Source organism: Schistocerca gregaria, chromosome 1 (genome assembly GCF_023897955.1).
Source record: "Schistocerca gregaria isolate iqSchGreg1 chromosome 1, iqSchGreg1.2, whole genome shotgun sequence".
Classification (NCBI taxonomy): domain Eukaryota; kingdom Metazoa; phylum Arthropoda; class Insecta; order Orthoptera; family Acrididae; genus Schistocerca; species Schistocerca gregaria.
In genome coordinates, this window is record NC_064920.1 from 469,148,329 (window position 1) to 469,172,286 (window position 23,958).

The 23,958-nt window shown below is 37.4% G+C and overlaps 1 protein-coding gene across 1 annotated transcript in view; it reads right to left on the reverse strand.

Annotated features, from left to right (window-relative positions):
* LOC126352984 (erythroid differentiation-related factor 1) overlaps positions 1–23,958 on the reverse strand; it is a 224,218-nt gene that overhangs the window by 144,288 nt on the left and 55,972 nt on the right. The window contains exons 7-8 of the mRNA XM_050002728.1: positions 16,948–17,207; positions 16,753–16,864 (exon numbers count right to left, since the gene is read on the reverse strand). Coding sequence (XP_049858685.1) covers positions 16,753–16,864; positions 16,948–17,207 — 372 coding nt within the window. The remainder of the gene's footprint in view (positions 1–16,752; positions 16,865–16,947; positions 17,208–23,958) is intronic.

Genomic DNA, 23,958 nt, shown 5'->3' on the forward strand with positions numbered 1-23,958 from the left:
CTTGACCACTCGTAAATTCCTAAAGCTCTGCTGAATACCCAATATAATCAATAAATACCATATCATATAAAATTAGAGATACTGCTTGTAATGAATCATATTATTATTACCTTTATTATTATTATTACTATTTCTTTCTTATCTCAGACGTTATGTCTGGTCAAAAGTAGAAAGTGATGCGGACCTTGATCAAGCGTGACTTCCTTTTAACTGTACGGTATATGTTATATTGCATTTAGGAACTTTCGGGTAATTGAACATGTATCATTAATTACGGATTTCCGTAGTTGTATATATAAGTTTGGATGTAGCTGTATTGCATTGATGTACTGGTGGATGTTGTGTGGTATAACTCCTGTAGCTGATAGTATAATTGGTATAATGTCAACTTTATCCTGATGCCACATATCCTTGACTTCCTCCGCCAGTTGGATGTATTTTTCAATTTTTTCTCCTGTTTTCTTTTGTATATTTGTTGTATTGGGTATGGATATTTCAATTAGTTGTGTTAATTTCTTCTTTTTATTGGTGAGTATGATGTCAGGTTTGTTATGTGGTGTTGTTTTATCTGTTATAATGATTCTGTTCCAGTGTAATTTGTATTCATCATTCTCCAGTACATTTTGTGGTGCATACTTGTATGTGGGAACGTGTTGTTTTATAAGTTTATGTTGTAAGGTAAGCTGTTGATGTATTATTTTTGCTACATTGTCATGTCTTCTGGGGTATTCTGTATTTGCTAGTATTGTACATCCGCTTGTGATGTGATCTACTGTTTCTATTTGTTGTTTGCAAAGTCTGCATTTATCTGTTGTGGTATTGGGATCTTTAATAATATGCTTGCTGTAATATCTGGTGTTTATTGTTTGATCCTGTATTACAATCATGAATCCTTCCGTCTCACTGTGTATATTGCCTTTTCTTAGCCATGTGTTGGATGCGTCTTGATCGATGTGTGGCTGTGTTAGATGATACAGGTGCTTGCCATGTAGTGTTTTCTTTTTCCAATTTACTTTCTTCGTATCTGTTGATGTTATGTGATCTAAAGGCTTGTAGAAGTGGTTATGAAATTGCAGTGGTGTAGTCGATGTATTTATATGAGTAATTGCTTTGTATATTTTGCTAGTTTCTGCTCGTTCTAGAAAGAATTTTCTTAAATTGTCTACCTGTCCATAATGTAGGTTTTTTATGTCGATAAATCTCCTTCCTCCTTCCTTTCTGCTTAATTTGAATCTTTCTGTTGCTGAATGTTTGTGATGTATTCTATATTTGTGGCATTGTGATCGTGTAAGTGTATTGAGTGCTTCTAGGTCTGTGTTACTCCATTTCACTACTCCAAATGAGTAGGTCAATATTGGTATAGCATAAGTATTTATAGCTTTTGTTTTGTTTCTTGCTGTCAATTCTGTTTTCAGTATTTTTGTTAGTCTTTGTCTATATTTTTCTATTAGTTCTTCTTTAATATTTGTATTATCTATTCCTATTTTTTGTCTGTATCCTAGATATTTATAGGCATCTGTTTTTTCCATCACTTCTATGCAGTCGCTGTGGTTATCCAATATGTAATCTTCTTGTTTAGTGTGTTTTCCCTTGACTATGCTATTTTTCTTACATTTGTCTGTTCCAAAAGCCATATTTATATCATTGCTGAATACTTTAGTAATTGGTTGAGTTGTTGATTTGTTGCTGTCAGTAGTTTTAGATCATCCATGTATAGCAAATGTGTGATTTTGTGTGGGTATGTTCCAGTAATATTGTATCCATAATTTGTATTATTTAGCATGTTGGATAGTGGGTTCAGAGCAAGGCAGAACCAGAAAGGACTTAATGAGTCTCCTTGGTATATTCCACGCTTAATCTGTATTGGCTGTGATGTGATATTATTTGAATTTGTTTGGATATTAAGTGTGGTTTTCCAATTTTTCATTACTATGTTTAGGAACTGTATCAATTTAGGATCTACTTTGTATATTTCCAATATTTGTAGTAACCATGAGTGGGGTACACTATCAAAAGCTTTTCGGTAATCAATGTATGCGTAGTGTAGCGACCTTTGTTTAGTTTTAGCTCGATATGTTACCTCTGCATCTATTATCAGTTGCTCTTTACATCCTCGTGCTCCTTTACAACAGCCTTTTTGTTCTTCATTTATAATTTTGTTCTGTGTTGTATGTGTCATTAATTTCTGTGTAATGACTGAAGTTAATATTTTGTCTATTGTTGGTACGCATGTTATGGGGCGGTATTTAGCTGGGTTTGCTGTGTCTGCTTGATCTTTAGGTTTCATATAAGTTATTCCACGTGTAAGTGTATCAGGGAATGTGTATGGGTCTGCAATGTAACTGTTAAATAATTTATATTAAAAACAAAGATTCCAAGACCCACCAAGCGGGAAAGCGCCGGCAGATAGGCACAATGAATAAAACACAAACACACACACAGAATTTGAGCTTTCGCAACCGGCGGCTGCTTTGTCAGGAAAGAGGGAAGGAAAAGGAAAGATGAAAGGATGTGGGTTTTAAGGGAGAGGGTAAGGAGTCATTCCTATCCCGGGAGCGGAAAGACTTACCTTAGGGGGAAAAAGGATAGGTATATGCTCGCGCGCGCGCGCACGCACACACACACACACACACACACACACACACACACACACACACACACGCATATCCATCCATACATACACAGACACCAGCAGGGGCTTTCCAATTATGAGTAGAATTAATTGCTTTGGTGACTTCATGTTGCAAAATTATCACTTCAGGCATCCACCGTGCATGCCTGTTATGTTGTACCGGGTTTGACCATATATTGCTCCAGAAGTGTTCCATGTCTGTTATGTTTGGTGGATTGTCTATTTTAATGTGTGTGTTATCTATTGTCTGGTAAAATTTCTTTTGGTTTGTGTTGAATGTTTGGTTTTGTTTCCTTCTATTTTTACTTTTTTTGTATCTTCTAAGTTGTTTGGCCAATGCTTGTAATTTCTGCTTCTTTTCATCTAATTGCTCTATCGCTTCTAACCTTTTTCGTTTTGTTTTTTTTTTGTTTTTTTTCTGACATTTGATGTCTTATAAATTGTGTTAGCTGTCCAATGTCTTTTCTCGGTTTTTCTATTCTGATCTGTAGCCTGTGTTGCCATGCTGGTTTTGTAGGTTTCTTCTGTGTGTTGGTTGGTTCTGATCTCTGCCTAGTGTGTATATTTAGTGTAGTGAGTGCTCCTATATAAACCAGTAGTTGTAACTCTTCCATAGTTGTGTTTCCATTTATTTTGTTGTGTATGATTGTGTTGATAGTTTTTATTGTTGTTTCGACTTGCGGGTTATTTGGCGGTCTATGCAAGAATGGTCTAATGTCTGTATTTGTGTCTTTGTATTCTATATATGTCAGCTGAAATTTTTCTTCTATATCTAACATGTGTGTCACTTCGTGTTCTATTTGTACTTGTTCTGGTGGCAGTCTTAAGATTTTGTTTTCCTCTGACTGTTTAATTGATGCGTTTTGTTCTTTGTTTGTTTGCTCTGGGATGTGTGAGTCCATTACTGTATTTTCTTCTTCTTCTGATTGCACATTATTTTGTTCCAGTATTTGTTGTACTTGTTGTTTGATGTTTTCTAATTCTGACTGGGGTATCCTGTTATTTCTGATTATTACACAGATCTGATCAGCTAGTCATTGTTCTGTTAAAAATTTTAATTCTGGGTATCTGGTAATAAATGTTGTGTATACTTGTGATCTGTATCCAGTTGTGTTGGTTCCTAGGTTTGTTGCTTGGTAATAACAGAACATGAGGTGTCGATTAACTTCATCAGACCATCTCATCCTGTCTTTATTTTCCTTCTAGGGTGGTTGCAGGAAGCATATCCTGCAAAACACATCTATTTGGATTTAAATCATTTTCCAGTTGGCTAGCAGTGTCATTACCATTGTGGGCGGGCATAGGGTTCAAGCGTCGTCCCCGACCCTGACGGCGCTTGTCCGAGGCTTCTTTAGTTGTGTCCTGAACCAACTAATCACACTAAAAGGGGGGTTAGCCCAATTAGTGGTTTGTTCTTTTCGTCGCCTTTTACGACTGGCAGAACATACCGGAGGCCTATTCTTTTCCCGGGCCTCCACGGGGAATATTATTATTATTATTATTATTATTATTATTATTATTATTATTATTCTCATTCTTTTGTTTATATATAAAATAATAAGTTATTTTATACCAGCAATACTATTAGGACACATACAAAACAAGTAGAAATATGCTCTTCAATTGATTAATTTCTGAATGTTTACCTGTTTGTCACTATAAGTGGTAGCAGGCGGACGGATGAAGAGTTCTGCCACATTAATATTGTTCAAAAATGTGTATTCTAACCGGACATTTAAAGAAATGTTATAAAATTTATTAGTGCAGTGAAGTTTCTTAATAACCACAACTGCTTATCATTTCACCCCCGCCAAGAATCTTGCATCAAGAGGATTGAAGCAGACAGAAAGAATTTTAGTGAGCAGAGGAGGGGGGATCCTGAACCAATACTGTCATACCAAGCTCTATGCACAATAGCGGTAACAGAAAAATGAAGTATGTATATTTAAATGACAAAGGATAATCTAAAAAATATATTGACTTTAAAGGTCTGCTGATATTAACGCCAGTTAAAGTTCACTCAGGATATGAGTAACTTCCAATTTCTTTCCATTATTTTTTCCAAGATTTGTTTTTAATTATTCTAGCAGCAGTTATTAATCAGTTTCCTTTATATATTAAATTTTAGCCCCCCCCCTCCCCCCCCCCCCCCCCCCCCCTCCAATATTCTCGCCACTATTCAATGGTGACCATTCAAAGGACGGTACAGAGTGGAATATGAACATACCTTTCCATTGCTCAGTTTAAAAAAATTTTTGAGATGTTGTTGTTGTGGTCTTCAGCCCTGAGACTGGTTTGATGCAGCACTCCATGCTACTCTATCCTGTGCAAGCTTCTTCATCTCCCAGTACCTACTGCAGCCTACATCCTTCTGAATTTGTTTAGTGTACTCATCTCTTGGTACCCCTCTATGATTTTTACCCTCCACACTGCCCTCCGGTGCTAAATTGGTGATCCCTTGATGCCTCAGAACATGTCCTACCAACCGATCCCTTCTTCTAGTCAAGTTGTGCCACAAACTCCTCTTCTCCCCAATTCTAATCAATACCTCCTCATTAGTTATGTGATCTACCCATATAATCATCAGCATTCTTCTGTAGCACCACATTTCGAAAGCTTCTACTGTCTTTTGTCTAAACTATTTATCGTCCACGTTTCATTTCCATACATGGCTACACTCCATACAAATACTTTCAGAAACGATTTCCTACACTTAAATCAATACCCGATGTTAACAAATTTCTCTTCTTCAGAAACGCTTTCCTTGCCATTGCCAGTCTACATTTTATATCCTCTCTACTTCGACCATCATCAGTTATTTTGTTCCCCAAATAGCAAAATTCCTTTACTACTTTAAGTATCTCATTTCCTAATCTAATTCCCTCAGCATCACGCGACTTAATTCGACTACATTCCATTATCCTAGTTTTGCTTTTGTTGATGTTCACCTTATATCCTCCTTTCAAGACACTGTCCATTCCGTTCAACTGCTCTTCCAAGTCCTTTGCTGTCTCTGACAGAATTACAATGTCATCGGCGAACCTCAAAGTTTTTATTTCTTCTCCATGGATTTTAATACCTACTCCCAACTTTTCTTTTTTTTCCTTTACTGCTTGCTCCATATACAGATTGAATCGCATTGGGGAGAAGCTACAACCCTGTCTCACTCCCTTCCCAACCACTGCTTCCCTTTCATGTCCCTTGACTCTTATAACTGCCATCTGGTTTCTGTACAAATTGTAAATAGCCTTTCGCTCCCTGTATTTTACCCCTGCCACCTTCAGAATTTAAAAGAGAGTATTCCAGTCAACATTGTCAAAAGCTTTCTCTAGGTCTACAAATGCTAGAAACGTAGGTTTGCCTTTCCTCAATCTTTCTTCTAAGATAAGTCGTAAGGTCAGTATTGCCCCACACGTTCCAACATTTCTACGGAAACCAAACTGATCTTCCCCAAGGTCAGCTTCTACCAGTTTTTCCATTCGTCTGTAAAGAATTCATGTTAGTATTTTGCAGCTGTGACTTATTAAACTGATAGTTCGGTAATTTTCGCATCAGTCAACACCTGCTTTCTTTGGGATTGGAATTACTATATTCTTCTTGAAGTCTGAGGGTATTTCACCTGTTTCTCCCAAGGCTATCAGTAGTTCTAATGGAATGTTGTCTACTCCCGGGGCCTTGCTTCGACTCGGGTCTTTCAGTGCCCTGTCAGACTCTTCACGCAGTATCATATCTCCCATTTCATCTACATCTACATCCTCTTCCATTTCCATAATATTGTCCTCAAGTACATCGCCCTTGTATAGACCCTCTATATACTCCTTCCACCTTTCTACGTTCCCTTCTTTGCTTGGAACTGGGTTTCCATCTGAGCTCTTGATATTCATGCAAGTGGTTCTCTTTTCCCCAAAGGTCTCTTTTTTCCTGTAGGCAGTGTCTATCTTACCCCTCGTGAGATAAGCCTCTACATCCTTACATTTGTCCTCTAGCTATCCCTGCTTAGCCATTTTGCACTTCCTGTCGATCTCACTTCCGAGACGTTTGCATTCCTTTTTGCCTGCTTCACTTACTGCTTTTTTGTATTTTCTCCTTTCATCGGTTAAATTCAGTATCTCTTCTGTTACCCAAGGATTTCTACTAGCCCTCGTCTTTTTACCTACTTGATCCTCTGCTGCCTTCACTACTTCATCCCTCAGAGCTACCCATTCTTCTTCTACTGTACTTCTTTCCCCCATTCCTGTCAATTGTTCCCTTATGCTCTCCATGAAACTCTGTACAACCTGTGGTCAGAGTCCACATCTGTCCCTGGAAATGTCTTACAATTTAAAACCTGGTTCTTAAATCTCTGTCTTATCATTATATAATCTATCTGAAACCTTTTAGCATCTCCAGGGTTCTTCCATGTATACAACCTTCTTTCATGATTCTTGAACCAAGTGTTAGCTACGATTAAGTTATGCTCTGTGCAAAATTCTACCAGGCGGCTTCCTCTTTCATTTCTTAGCCCCAATCCATATTCTCCTACTATGTTTCCCTCTCTTCCTTTTCCTACTGTCGAATTCCAGTCACCCATGACTATTAAATTTTTGTCTCCCTTCACTGCCTGAATAATTTCTTTTATCTCATCATACATTTCATCAATTTCTTCTTAACCTGCAGAGCTAGTTGGCATATAAACTTGTACTACTGTAGTAGGTGTGGGCTTCGTGTCTATCTTGGCCACAAAAATGCGTTCACGATGCTGTTTGTATTAACTTACCCGCACTTTTATTTTTTTATTTATTATTAAACCTACTCCTGCTTTACCCCTATTTGATTTTGTATTTATAACCCTGTATTCACCTGACCAAAAGTCTTGTTCCTCCTGCCACCGAACTTCACTAATTCCCACTATATCTAACTTTAACCTATCCATTTATTATTTTAAATTTTCTAACCTACATGCCCAATTAAGGGATCTGACATTCCACGCTCTGATCCGTAGAACGCAAGTTTTCTTTCTCCTGATAACGACGTTTGAGATAAATGATCCATTTTATTGTTACAAGAAATTAATGAGACTTTTGTTGCACTTGTTACATGCCTGTGAGCTTTGGACCAATAAAAACTTGAAGGAGCGAATTACTATCAAAATCTGCCTACAAACAAGACGCGGCAGCAATGCTGATTTCAACGGTTAAGGTAGAAAGCTGATACGCTGTACAGACATGCTCAAATTATAAGACTAAACAATTATTTTTGATATTCTTTACGTTTTCTGGTGTAAAAATAGGAGAGAAAGGCATAATAATTGATTTGTTTTCATGGTTTGATTGATGCTACGAAATTTCCCTTCCCAGCCACTCACAGATCACTGAATTTTTCACAGTTTTCACATTTTTCATTTTCCCTACAAATCATTCTGGTGTTAGTTGTCTGTTTACATGCTTTGAAACTGTGTTTACAGTAATGTTTTGTGTTTCTGTGGTGTACTCCAGCTTGTTATTTATTCTATCAACTTCTTGTTACATTAACTAGACATTATACAGCTTATGAACTTGCATGTTTTTAGCTGTAGGAATAAATTGCGGAGTTTCCAAAGAAGTGAGGTTATGGAGAAGACAAAAGATGTTTCACCTCAGAAAGTTTCTGCTGTGGTAGCACTTCTTGCTGAAAATTGTTATACTGAGCAAGAAATAGCTGACACAATGAGAAAATCACAGAAAACTGTCAGCAGAATCAAACTTTCAGTGCAGAAAGGTGGTGAATACAAGCCAAACAGAAAAGGACTATGTGGATATGAAAGAAAAATCAGTCCTAGAACAATGAGAAGGGTTACAAACTTGGTAACAATGAACTGTAAACTTACTTCTACAGACATGAGACATCAGCTTAAAGATTTGGGTGTTGAAGTTTCACCTGTGACAGTGAGGAGGAGGTTGTTTGAATGTGGTTTAAAGGCATGCTGACCAAGGAAAAAGCAGAAAATCATACTGCCATGAGAACAAAAAGATTGCAGTGGGCTTAACAACTTCAGGAGTGGACAAGTGACAACTGGGCTTACGTATGTGCAATGATATGGTAATTAAGTTTGTCTGATCTCTAAAGTTATGAGTTTTGGCTTCAAACTGTGATGTTTTTATGATACTGAAGGAAGGCACATTTGAATTATACTACTATTCCAAACTTTTCTAACTTGCAATTTTGTACACATGCCTCACGTATGCTTCAGTGATTACTCCGAATTCACTGTGATGGAAGAAAGCTGCCAGTATGTTCGTCACAGATCTGGAGAATAGTTCAAAGCTGCCTGTATGCAGCAATGTGTGAAGCATCCAGCTTTCGTTATGGTCTGGAGTGTGATGTCCGTGAAATCTCCTGACAAATTACACATTGTTAAAGGAACAATGTGGCAAGAACAATATAATGAAATCCTTGAAAAGGAACTTTCCCCAAAATAAATGAGTGGTTTCCTAATAAAGTTGCCATTTTTATACATGATGTGCACCTTGCCACAAGTGTTTCCAAGTATTTGGAAGAAAAGCAACTGAAAGTGTTGACCTAGCCACGGAATAGCCCTGTTATGAACCCAATTGAAAATTTACGGGCTATTTTGAAACAGAGGATAAGGAAATTTACAATAACCATCAAATAAGATCTCATAAGAGCAAATCTGGTACCATGACAATGATATTAAAATGACATGGGAAAAGTTAATAAAAACAATGCTAACCAAGATAAAAATGTTGATTAAGAACAAAGGCATGCATACATAGTATTGAATGTACAAATATAACCTGTATGTGGATGTGAATGTGTAATAAATGTAAAGTTTTGGAAAAAATGTATTTAGTCTAATAATTTGAAAACATCTGTATGCTTATATGGCTGCACATGGTCCCGTCTGTCTTGCGGTAGACAATCTCTTTTCCTTCCAATTAATGTATTTATGGAAAGTTCATTTCTATAAGAAAGACGAAAATCTGTATAAAGTCAACATTAAAGTGCAAACTAATTAATTCAAATTCTCTAACATTGTCTCAGAGAATAATCAGATTCATTAATGAATATGCACATAAAACTGCTTTAATTGAAAAGTATCGATACAAACCAAATTTCATGTTTGAAACTTTCTTTTTCATAATTTTGTTAAACACTGTTCACAGTGGAGTCAAAGGAAATGGCAATTGTTGAAAACTCATTAAAAAATGCAATATGCCAACATGTCAGAAATCCAAGTTTGGTAACAGTTGCAAGTAAAGCGCCAACTCGTGAATTGGCCAATGGCTACCCAAAACAACTAGGTTGATGTCCCACTGTTAAAAAAAAGATGACATTGGTGATACAACTAATCATGATGTCACTTTTATGGCAATCAATGAAACACTTTCTCAGTTCTCAATGGGAAACATTTTTTCAAATAGTGAAACTGGAGCGATCGACAGCGGAAATTCATTTGATTATTTGCTCACAATGGCGTGAACGCAAGTTCAGGAAATAGTTCATAAGAGCAATTCAAATACTAGCGAGACACACAATTTGACAAAACTCATGCAACTAATAACACAACAGTTTACACAGCAAAATCAGGCATTTAATGGCTTCAAGAACAGTATTCGTCAACAGTTCAGTGAGGTGAGAAAAACTATATGCAATGAATCATCTGACCAGTTATCCGAGAAGCTCACAGAGCTCTGTAAACAGCTAAAACAAGAAATAATTACCAACATGTCCCGCAGTATAAATACATTAACAGAAAAAGTAACATCCGTACTATAAACAGGAACAACTTGCAAGTAACTTCCAAACCTTAGTGAAGCATATTCTCACATTCAGGAGACACAATCCCAAGTGGATGTGTCAGTAAAAAATGTGATGAATGCAGTCAGCGAGCTGCAAGATGTATGCAAAAATCTACATACAGAAATACACAAGTTGAGTCTAAGAGTAGACTAGTTAAGTTTAGAGTTAGAATTTGCCAAAAAACAGAGAGATAAGCTATGTGCAGATGTAAAGGAAATAACTGAAAAGGCTGAAGCCAGGATGCTGGATAAGTGCAGCACCCTAGCTGAATAGGTAGTGTCAGAATGCAAAATTTATGTAGATACTGTAGAAGAATCTCTAAAAGAGAAAGAAAGTCAACGTCTAGCTAAAATAGATTTGGGTATAAAGGAAGCAGAGGAAAGGTTATGATGTAGTGTTTCTGAAACTACTGAAATTTCAAAACAATATATGAAAGAAAACAAATACCATGCTTTTAGAGAAGTTAGATATCTTCACCGGTTACCCACATATGGGGATAGCCAATCGAAGGAAAATAGCGAAGGCTGCACAATGCAACAACACTTGTCGGCAGCTGATCCTGTCGAGCAAGTGCAGTTGCCATGCACTTGGCCGCAAGCGAACAAGACATGCCTGTTACTGACAGCATGGCGTATTGTCAACATTACTTGCAGATGATTGATTACTTATACATTGGCAATTCCCAATATTTACCTCTGAAGGGAAAAGAACATGCCCTATAGTCTTTATTAGAGCATTTCAAAATGTTTTACCTCATACCTGGATTGAAGCCCAGAAAATTACAATTTGTTGTTAGGTAGAGACAGGGTGACTTTTTGCTATGGGCTACAGACATGGCGGAACGTTGCCACTATTATGAACAGTTTGACAGAGCATTTCTGGATAAGTATTGGTCTAAGGCCATGCAAGAGAGGCTCAGACATGAAATATTCAACCCAGCTCCGTTCAAATAGCAAGTATGGAAGCTTAAGGGGCTATTTTGAAAAATATTTGAATAAAACCAGATACTGAACGAACCCAGTATCTCAAGTAGATACGCAAAAAATTTTAAAGACCCATCTTCTTGTCCACACTAGGGAAAAACTCATTACCATTCCGGGCCACGACACCAAATACTTTCTATCCGTACTGGACTCAATAGATTTGATATATGAAGAGAGACCAGTAAAACCCAAGCCTGTTAATGTGCTAATAGTGTCACAGAGATTTACAGACCAACAAGTAAACAACGAATTCGTAGTAGAACATGGATGGCAACCTTAGCCCACACAGACCTGTGGTAATGGTAACGGTAATCACAATGGCAATGGAGAAAGACATAAATTCAAAGGCAGATATAAAAGAAATGGGCAAACATTTACCAAAAACAACTAGAATGGGCGAGTAGCATATGGCCAGCCTGTATCATATGTACTGACACAAGCTATCGGCAATAATCAGCCAGCAGAATTCAGCCAGCAAAGTAAGACAGATGTGCTGAATAATGTGGAGAGGCAAAGAGAATTTCAGTCAAGAGCCTCACAGGATACTAATTGGTGTAAACAAACACCAACAGTCCACATAGAAGAAATTACGCCTAACCCAGAGACCAATGCCACCGCAACACCAGAAAACTTGAATTGGTCACAATAGGCCCCCATTCTGTGACTCTGGAGGAGAGTGGAGGCACAAGCTTGATCGCCACTTGCTTTACCAAATATGATCATGGTAGTGGTGTGAGAGATTTCTGTACCAAGGTAATGAGGGCACGCACAAAAACCTGACAGAGAGAGAGGTACAAGCTACTATCAAAGCCAAAATATTGGCTCTTGATGTACCCATTGTGCTTGACACAGATGCTACAACTAATTTGATGTCACAAGGATTCCTGCAAAAATTGAAGAAATGTAGGCATATACCCACACTACCAATCCAAAACTGCAAGGTACTAACTGCTACTGGTCAGAAATCGAAAGGAGTCAATATACAAGTCTTAATTCCCATACAATTAGGAGAGTTTTCTGTAGGATGCAATTTTTTGATAGTAGAAAAATTAATAGTTGATTGTTTAACTGGTATGTACACATTTAGGACAAACCAACTACAAACCGATATAGGAAAAGGCCAATGTCATTTCACTGTGAATAACCAATTATTTGTAATAGACCTAATCAGAGGAAGTACTAATAGATGTAAAACTGAAGTTACACATGACTTTGAAATTCAATTGGTTAATTCCGTAGTTGTATTTGTCAACACGTACAATAATGAACAGTTGGCAGCAGAAGTAAATGTCTACACAATAAGCACAATGGCAAGAGAATCAAAGTGCTTATATCAAGAACAACAAGCAGAACTAAGGGAATTGATACTTGCTTATATACATGTATTTGAAAAAAGACCAGGTATTATTAAGGATTTTGTGTACAGAATAGAAGTGTATCCTCATGAAACTTTACGTTCTACCTCATACCCTATACCATGGACAAAGAGGGAAGCAGTAAGAAATGAGATTACCAGGTTGCTTGAATGGGGTATAATACTACCATCATTTTCCCCGTATTGTAATCCTATTTTGGTCATGAGTAAGCCAGATGGCAAGGTGTGCTTCGTCCTCAATGCAAGTAACATTAACAAGATGATTGTACCAGTCTGAACACGTCCAGACAATTTAGAGAAAGAGCTTATGAAATTTCATAATGCTAAATTTCTTACTATAATCGACTTCAGTCTTCATATTGGAAAATAAAGCTACATGACTAAAATTGGAAGAATACCATCTTCATATGTGTGTGTGTGTGGGGGGGGGGGGGGGGGGGGGGCGGAGCAGCTACGAATTTCAAGCATATCATCGTTTTGATTGAACATCTCATGACCTTTTAGTCACTACACCCACTTGGGTAGAATGCTTAAGATTAATTGACCAAGTACTGAGCCGCTTTTCTGAATATGGAGTAACAGCAAATCTCAAGAAATCTAATTTCGGACAAGAAAAGGTAAAATTTTTCTTTAGTAGACATAATCTCTTCAGAAGGTATACTGAAAGATCCTTAAAAAATTGATGCCATTTGGAATTGCCTCATTCCTCAAAACAAGAGACAATTAAAGGCCTACTTTGGCCTAGTGTCATTTTCAGGAAATTTATCCCTAATCAACTTATGAACAGTGGTGCTTTGCTCAATCTTCTCCAGAACAACGGACCTTGGTTATGGGACAAGCAATGTCAAACCAATTTCGAGAACATCCAGCCAGCCTTACTAAATGCAAATATTTAATCTCAACCAGACATGAAGAAAGATTTTTGTTTATGCACTGACTCATATTCTCAAGGTCCTTTTTCAAATGGAGGAAGAAGAGAGAAATCTCATCCCTAAACTAATTAGTTTCACCAGTCACATCTTATCCAAAACTGAATGTTCCTGTTCAGTCACGGGATTGGAGGGTTTGGCTGTAATTTGGTCCTTTAAAAAGTTTGAATATTTTCTATGGGGTAAACACACAAAAGTATACTCTGACCATCAGTCCCTATTGTTTTTGTTAACTTGTAAATTGCTACACCAACGGATAGCCAGGTGGTGTATGTATCTTCAAGAATTCGATTTTGGAATAGTATGCATAAAAGGAAATCAAAACATAATCACTGATGCTCTTTCTTGACTACCATAAGGCTTAGAGGAATTCAACAAACTTTTAGAGCAGGAAGGTTAAATAAGAACTATGCTGATGGAGGACAAAATATTTCAACCATACTATGTCCACTTGTGTAAACAAACACATGGAGCAATTACAGCAGGAAGACACAAGCTGGAGTAAGGTAAGAGCAAAACTTACACATAACAGTGATGAAAAGTTAAAAATATTTTTCACTATTCACAAAGGTGTTCCGTTCCATAGAAACCCTTCCAGACTAGAACAATGGTGCATGTGTTTGCCAGAGGAATATGTGGGTGATTTTATTTTATACACATACAATGCTGGGGGCCATTATGGCACAGCAAAATGCTCAGTAAAATACATAAATATAGTTATTTGCCCAACATTAGACAGATAGTAAAAAAGTGTATGTTTGCCAGAAACCTAACATTCAAACATCTCCTAACAGATAGAACTACATCCTATTGCAGCTACGAAATCTCTAGAAAAGGTATAGTTGGATGTGGCTAGACACTATCCCAGAGGTAAAGGGGGAGTAAAATATATAGTAAGCCTGCATGATATTTTCACAAAATACATAAAATTGTATGCTGCACAGAATTTTACAGCCAGTTCAATAATAAGATGAATTAAAGAGGATTATTTTGCAAGAGTACAAAAACCAGAAGTCATGTCAAAAGAAGACATATTTTGTTGGAGTAAATGGAAAGAGTTTGTAGATTCCAACAAAATCAAACACTTTTTAGTACCCAAATTTCATCCCGAAGCATCCTCTATAGAAAGGGTGTTTAAGGAATTCAACAGGTTTTTGAGGACTCATATACCTTGTAAACATACCAAGTGGACTGAATGTGTCACTCCCTTATTACAAGTTGTTAACAACCTTCCCCATGGTACAAAATAACTTATTATTTTATATATATCTTGTATGTATAAAAAGAAAAGAACAAGAAAATAATAATAATAATAATAATAATAATAATAATAATAATAAGACTCATTACAAGCTCTATTACTTGAAGTTAAATGGCACTTTTCCAAGTTCCAAAATGATTACTTTCAAACATAACTTCACATGTTTCTCTATGTTAATTAAATTATGTTATAAAACTTCTTTTCCTGTTTCCTTGAATAGTGGATATTCTGGTAAATTTCTTCTGTGGAGGTGTTACAAAGTGCAGTCATTTCAGCCAAAAAACTTATCATCATCTCAGTTCCTGTAATCAAGTAACTGTACACTATGTAACGTTGGCCTTTCATTATACAAACTAATTAAATGTGTAACTTCATCCTGAGTCCATGTCTTGGCAGCTTTATTCATCACTTTTTTTTGCTAACATTCACTTACAGTGGATATCCATTGCGAGAGTAGTCTCAACTGCCTTGACAATGCCAGTACACATTTATGGAGCAGTCTGTTCGAGTGTCCATGTGGCGTAGTGGGTTCGCGCTAGTCTTTCATATACGTTTTCACTTTAACCTGGCATATTGAGTCTCTTTAGTGACCTTTTTTTAAATTTATTTTCGTTTGTTAATTCTGTATAACATGTCTATGACATTTTTACATTTTATTTGCTGCATAGCATTGTTCAAGTCTTGAAATTTCGAAATAGGGTAATTGCTCATGTTTGGTAGGTAAAACGGACAATTTCTTCGCTCAGAAACATGCTAAGATCACACATTATGGCTCAAAACAAGCATTTCATTGGTACTTTTATTTAATGTGTGCATGAGAATGGAAAACTATATTACCAAGAAGTGGTAGTGTACAAACTGTGAAAGATGGCACAAATCTGGGCTGCAAAGCGGATGCTCAGCACTGTCAGAGTACTCTCTGCTCTTCTGACAATGCTGGTATAGTTTTTCTTGTCTGAGAGCAACAGCAAGCAGCTCTTGAGTGATGGAGGTTGGCATCTATATGAAAAGTCTAAACTCGCAGAGCACGACTACCTAAGGTCTTGCCTCACTCTTGGACACTGATGGCAAGGTGACTCTCAGCACTGTTTACAAGAGATGTGTTACTTGCAAAGCCTCTCTCACATGAATACCTACTTTCACACCTAAAGAATTATGTACTCTCATATACCCAACTGCCAGCAAACTAACTTTTTTTCCTCTACAGTGACAACAGTGGTCGAGAAAAAAATGCTGCAAGACGCAATAATAAGTTTTCAGCCCTTTCAAATGAAAATGGTGTGAAGCAAGGAACTGAAATACCAAAGTTATGAAATCTTCCAATGACAAGCAATGAAACATGCTATCTACTGACATCAATGAACTATCTGATCAAAATTGCTGGCATGCAGTTTAAATAAAAATATAATCAATAAGACTATATAGGCAGCTTTCAATCAGCAGCTGCATGAGCACTACATTTCTGCTTTTGAAATCCAAGAGGCATAAAGTTTACCGACTTTTGTAAGTACGTTTTTCAGTAACTACTACAAAAGATTAAGCACAAATGACACTTGTCAATCAAAATAGTCATTAGATTAACTTTTTTCTTGTTGTGACATTAAAGTATCTATTCAGTGAAATCTTCAATGAGATCTCATAAAAATAAAAGAATTCTACTGATTGATATTCATTATTTGATACAGTTATTTCTTAGAATATCTTCTTTGGTACCTGCATAAAAAAATAAAAAAGAACAACATTAAGTATACATTCTACTGCATAATGCATCAAACTTGGCATATGTTACCTGCCTGTATAACAACATAGCCACAGGAATGGTAAATGGATTCTGTCCTTTTTCATCTGTAACCTCTGAACACAATGAGGTCAAATCATATAATTTTACTATGTCAGCATCCTTTCCTGCAAAATATGTTTTATTACATATAATTTACATATACACAAATGGCATAGCAGATTGAAAGTGATAGTCACAAGTAATGTACCTTTGAACAGCCAGTATGTGTGTCCAGCTTTTGTTGCATTTGATTTTAGAAATGAAAGGATATTTTGTGCTACATCCCTAATCACTTTTGGTGAAAATTTGGAATTTTCTAGGTGTGGAAGGTCTTCTGTTTTTATCAGTTCATATTTCTGTACAATGCCATCCAAATGATAACACATTACAAGTTCAGGGACATTGCACATCAGATTGTCCAACCAATAATCAATACCTGTCAGTACATTTATGGGCTTGGATGCATCCCTGTAAACAAAGAATAATAGATACCTAAATTAAGAAAGTCAAATTAACTACAGTTCATCCATCCATTCATTCATTCATGGATGCCTGTCCTGCTGATCCCATCAGTAAGAAGAACTTTCAAGGACATAGAACAAGTTGTGTATACATCAATAAGAGACAAAGACATCATAGAAACTTAATCTGTATAGCATATTAACATCAAAACACTGTTTGATGTTTTTCATGCTCATGCTATCTAAATTTAACTGAGTAACTTAGTAAGAACCACAACTGCTATATCCTCATTTTTTTGTTATACAGCTGCTTTTTATCTACCATTAGTAACTTAATATTTGCTTTATTACAATTTACTGCTATTTATAGTACATTAGTACTTATCACACAATTTCACAACAAACATTGCTACCTGTGATGTAGCTCACAGAAATTTTAAATCCTTGGCTTTAGATATTCAGATAATTAGTAGAAAGAGTGGCTTATTAGGTACATTCTCAATTTTCTTTTGAACAGGAAAGGTTTTCCAATTTCTTGCTTCACTTTCGAAAGGAACATGATATCTTACTGCCAAAGTACCATTACTCCATTCTGACCTTGCATGAAAGTTGTTTCTGTGTCCCGTATTGTGACTGTATACATCACAGTTCAGAAGAAACTGGTTTATATTATCAGTAACAAAACCCATTAGGAAGTAACTACATTGGGTAGAGAGGGCAAAAATTCCAAGATCCTTAAAAGGCTTCTGCAGGATGTACACTTGTCTACTTAACATAATATTGTTACTATCTTCTGTTAAAGAAATACTGTATTTACCTAAGGTGTGTACAGCCCCAGAAGCACAAGACAATAGAGGGTGAAAATATGTCTATTGGTCAACACAATGGGAGACATTTCTGATGGTATGAAACACTGAACTGAGCTTCTTGATTAGTTTATTCATATGTTGACTTCCTTTTAACTCGTAATCCAGCTAGCCCCCAAGGAATATCACATGCTGTGCTTCATTCAGTGTATGACCTTAATGTTTACTTCTGGTGATAAAAGGTCATTATCACTTGTCTGAAATTACATATTATGAGCCTTTATGCGATTAAGATTTAAACTGTTAGCTGTCAACCTGTTGTGGGCTATTCAGCTATCACCCAATCTGCATCTACTATGGTTGAGAAAGCTTGCTTCGTCAGCAAACATTAATGTTTTGGAGGTGCCCTTTAAATTCATTGGAAGATCATTTATATAGGTCAGAAACAAGAGTGCACCCAATAACAATCCCTTTGCCACTTCACACTGTACTGTTCGCAATTCTCAGGTTAGTAATATGTACAAGATGCAGCCTGTTAATGATACCCTCTGATTTCTGTTACAGAGATAAGATTTCATCCTTTGCAAGAGGAATGTTATTACTGCCATAATTTGCACAATAACTGCACATACCTAAGTGATATACATGGAAGTTAAAGATATTTTCAGATAGAATGTCAGAGTAGAACGATATGAAACAACTTTATATCAATCTTGCAGTTTTGGAAGACCAAAAAAGACAAAAGAAAAGAAAACACAAAGAATGGTGACAATGATAGAACAGTAATTACAGCTGTGTAAATTAGCAAGGTTTTTTCTCCAGGTCCTATCATAGCCATCATCAAATAAGCTACTGCTCCAAAAGTCAGTGATGCAGATCAAAATATTTACGAAACAGTGTCATGGTTTCACCTGTCCTGCAGTCCCTCCTTACAAACTCAGGCCCTTCACAAGTACTAATACCTCAATACATAGAACTTCTCACACACCACGCACCCCCACCCATTGACTTCTTCCTAAGAACCACAAACTTAATCATCCTGGCCATCCTATAGTAGCTGGCATCAAAGCACCTACCGAAAGTATGTCTGCCTTAATTGATAAGCACCTGCAACCCATAGTACAAAGACTTTCCTCCTATATTAATTATACCAACCATTTCCTAGATCCTCTGAAATCCACAAGCATCCCATTCTCACTGTACACCTTGCTTGTCATCATTCATGCCACCTCCCTCTATAACAACACCCCCAATGTACATGATCTGTCTGCTGCTGAACATTTCCTCACTCAGCACTCACCTAATTCCAAACCTATGACTTCCTTCCTACTCACCTTAATCAATTTTTACTTACAAATAACTACTTCACCTTTGAGGATAAACATATCGACAGATTACAGGTACGACCTTGGGAACAAAGCCGGCTTCTTCCTACACCATGGGTCACTTGGAGGGGCTTTCCTGGGATCTATAAGTCTTCAGTCCCTGGTTTGGTTTAGATACAATGATGACATCTTTACCATATGGACTCATGGTTAGCCTGACCTGTTGAAATTCCTGGGATCTCTAACTACCTTCTTCCAATTAAATTTCAACTGGTCTGAATCCTGTGTCACTTTTTTGATGTTGATTTCATCCTCAATGAAGGACAGCTACACACTTCTGTCCACATTATACCTACTAACAAACAACAGTAGTTAGATTTTGACACTTGCCATCCTTTCAATGTCAAACATTTCTTCCCATATAGTCATGGCATTCGAAGCAAACATATTTGTTCGGATGCAGACTCTTGACACAGTAGCCTTCACTGGACATAATTACCCCACCAGCCTAGTTCAAAAAGCAGATTTCCCAATACTGGTACTGCTGAACCCTCCAAAAAACAGCTTTGGAGCACACCACGGTCACTCAGTATTACCCTGGTCAGCTACTTCGACAAAGCCGCGACTTCCAAAATCATGCCCTGAAATGAGATTCATTCTGTCTGAGATTTTGCCCACCACACCTAGAATAGATTTTCTTCGCCCTCCCAATCTCCGCAATATCTTTGTCAGACCCTATTCTCCTTCTGCACCCACCTCCCTACCCTATGGCTCCTACCCTGTGTCCGTCCCCGCTGTAAGACTTGCTCTGTGCACCTTCTTCCCACAACCTGTTCCAGCCCTGTAACTGACAAAACATATACCTTGAAAGGGAGAGCCACCTATGAAGTGACATGTCATATACCAGCTGTTACGTAAACACTGTTCAGCCTTTTACATTGGCATGACTACCATCAAATTATTAATTAGGATGAATGGACATAAAGAGAGTGTACACTGGCCACATTCGATATCCTGCTGTAGAGCATGCTCTACGAAACGATACCTGTGACTTCGATGCTTGTTTCACCTCATGCACTGTCTAGATTCTTCCCCCAGACACCAGTTCGTCAGAACTCCCCAGTTGGGAACAAGCACTACAACATGTTTTTGGTTCTCGCAACCCATCTGGCCTTAATTTACATTTTTCTGTCTTGGCATTTCTTCACAGTAACTACTCTTTTCTTCACTCCGTTTTAGTTGTCTGCATATTTCATTGTCTTACCCGTCTATTTTTCACTGGTCTCCTCCCAAGTCTGTTACGTATGGTGCACTGAACTTTCCACTCTTAATAACTCATGCATGATGTTTAAGCAGTAATCTCTGTCTTGCATATTACCCTGTCTTCCACCTTTGACCTCTAAAGTTTTCAAATCTTGTCCAATGCTGACCCCAACAGTTTTTTTCTTCTCATCCCATCCTGTATCTCCTGACACGTGATTCTAAGTGATTTTTCTGAAATCCACCCCTTTTCCTAGACATCTCTGGTTATTTTCCTTCTCCTTCAACCTTTCTGCCTGAAGAAGGAGCCACTGTCTCCAAAATTTTGCCTAATTATAATTTTCTTTATGTGTGTGTTCTGCCACATCTCGGTGAGTAGATTTTTTAAATCTATCCAATTAACACTTGTGCCTCTTATAACTGTTTAAAATTTAGATGGTTCAATATCTGCCAAAACATTCATATGAATGAAACTAATCAATTTACAGTATTCTCTCAATAAACCACTCTCGTGACAGTTCTACAGTGTATCAACTGCATCAAAGAAAATTCAACTGAGAAAATTAACAAATCATGTGACAGAATTGCTGGCCAGAAGATACGTTCACGAAGTATAATATGTAGTGTTGTCAACAGACTCACATAAAAGTGAAAGTGAAGCACTTTCTAGCTTTTGCAACAAAGATCTTCATCTACCCTCATTCTCTATGCCGATGTGTCCCTGTCGTCCTGGGATCTGAGTGATCTGCTTTTCTTTTTAACAACCTATCCCTCCCGCCTTCCTGACAAAGGAATTTGTTCAACTTTGATTTTTATACATGGTGAGTCAGGAGGAAAGGTACATGCTTTAAGGGGTGATAGTATTAGTGACACTGAATAAAGAGCTTCATATGGACTTAATGCCCTACTCCAAATGGTTCCAGAGATAGAACACATTTAATATTCATTGTTATTTATTTTCTGTACTATAAGATATTGCCACTGTTTACAATGTACCACAATAGTGTAGAGCAAGTTGAGACGACCAGTTAGATATGGGACACTTGTTGTCTATCAAGTAGGGAAACTACCTCGCATTGGCCTACAAAAACTATAAGCTACAGCGCATACACGTGGAGCGAGTTTTTCAACATTCTTGCGCTCTCTTTGTACAAACCATTAGTTCTAGGAAAAAAGATGAATAGGACCTTTTCTGGAGGAAATTTAATATAGTCTAATTTTGTATTGTGGCATGTTTTCACTGGAGGGTGCAGTTTTTGAGTTATTCAAAAAAACATACAAAAGTGATATTAAATGTGTTCTATCTCTGAAGCCATTCAGAATATGGCATACATCCATATCAAGTTTTTTGTTCAGAATCACTAATACTGTCACCCCTCAAAACATGTACCTTTATTCCTGAGTCACGCTTTGTATGTCTATCCGTAGCGTTACACGTTTTGCCTCATGAAGATAAGTACTGGTCGACAAAACTGTCATATAAAGTATCAGTTGTCAAACAATGGCAACTCCAGGTAGGAATTTCAACAATGTACGAAGAGAGAGACTGCACACATGACTGCCTGATTCAGGATGGAATAACAACATTATTAAGAAAAAGAAAGATTGCTACTCTTGATACGATATAGAGGAGATGTTGCATCGCAAAAAGACACAACAAAATGACTGCCATACATATTGAGGTTTTGGCAAAAAGACCTTTGACGTAAGCCTATAATGTGTGGGCACATAATGAAACAGCGAGGGATGCAAGTACCACCACACCCAGCCTAGAGAGACCCAATATACGCCTGGCTTGCCAGGCCCTCTACTTCACTTATGTTTAATTGCTTACTGCGAGCTCACCTACATGACTATATACCGGTGTTGTGTTCTATAGTTATGAGACTTTGCACTGCTCTTTATTTAATTTAGTTTAATTGTAGAGTGCTTCATGTGGAAGCAGAATAATATGTAGTTGGTGTTACTTTTGATTTTGTGTCTGTACAACGTTACAACATACTTGGCAATGAGTGCACCATTCTACTCCAGGTGCTTTGTTTCTTTGTTTCAATACACAGCCAACACATCGTTAGAAGAAGTTTTTCAACCTCTTGCTGAAAAATAGCCAGCAGCAGGCTGGCACTAAGCTATTTGGCAGCTTCATTGATCAACTGGTTCCACATCCATCGACATAGCCCCTACCACTTCTTCTGTATGATTCTGGGGGAGATTGTGACGCATATGAAAAATGCCTTCGCCAAAATTTTTAAGCTTCAGAGTCATCAACCCCAATTTGTATAACACTTTATTTTTGTCATGGATTTCTCCACTTGCTTATTACCTTTTGTCAGCTAGCTCCTCTTCAGGAAACTGCCAGTCTCTCTTTTGAGGAAATGTGTCAGTTGCTCACTAATTGTCGTTGCAAACATATTCACATTACTGCTGCTCGCACTGAGTCCTACCATGCGCTTAGCCATCATTGCCAGTTTGTCATCGCATTCCACTGGGACTCATATGCTGATTCGATGGATTGTGATGCTACAACGTGCCTCGATCATGATAGGGAAGTTCGTGAGTGTGTTTTACAATGTGGAAATTCTATCTCATAGATGTTCTGAAAATTGCTTACTATTTTGAAGTATCTACAGCATCAGGAAATATGATATAAGCATTGTGTTAAATAGCTGCCATTTCTTCCTTTCCTCCTTGGCCACCATCGTTAGCTCATAGGGGAAAGAAAATGTTGCAACCGTGCAACCAGGGCTCCACACAGAATAGGGAAGCACTGTGCTAAACAGCAGCAGCAACAGCAGCAGCAGCAGTAGCAGCAGCAATCAGCATCACAACAGGGGTCGCACTCTCCTCTTCCATTGTGCCTTTATTGTTTTGTTCAACAGGAGCAGGCAGCATGCCCAAAGAACTGGGTGATGTGCAACCACTGTAAAAGAAATGGACATATCGTGCCTGTGTGGAGCTCACGAACATGGATGTGAACAGTGTTTCCCAAATGATGGTAGTCCCAAACAACTCTAAAGTGAAGTAAATGTTAAAGATGTTAAAAATGCAAGTGGGCATGAGTGCAACAGTTACTTTATTAAATTTTCAAACCTATGAGGCTCTTGGATCACCAATATAGTCCCCTGTATCTCATTGGTTGGTGAGTTACAGATCACCAGCATTGTCCCTTTGTCTCCTATATCTCTTTCGCTAGTGGATTACAACAAATAACAAATACACACATTGGACAGTTTTCTACTTTTGTAGTGTACAAAGCAGTTGTTCGGCCTTTGACTTTTCAAGTATTAGATCATCCCAACACTGAAAAACTATTTGGGTTAGACACCAAGATTTCTGGGTTCTCTTTACTGGTGAAGTGCATCTGGTA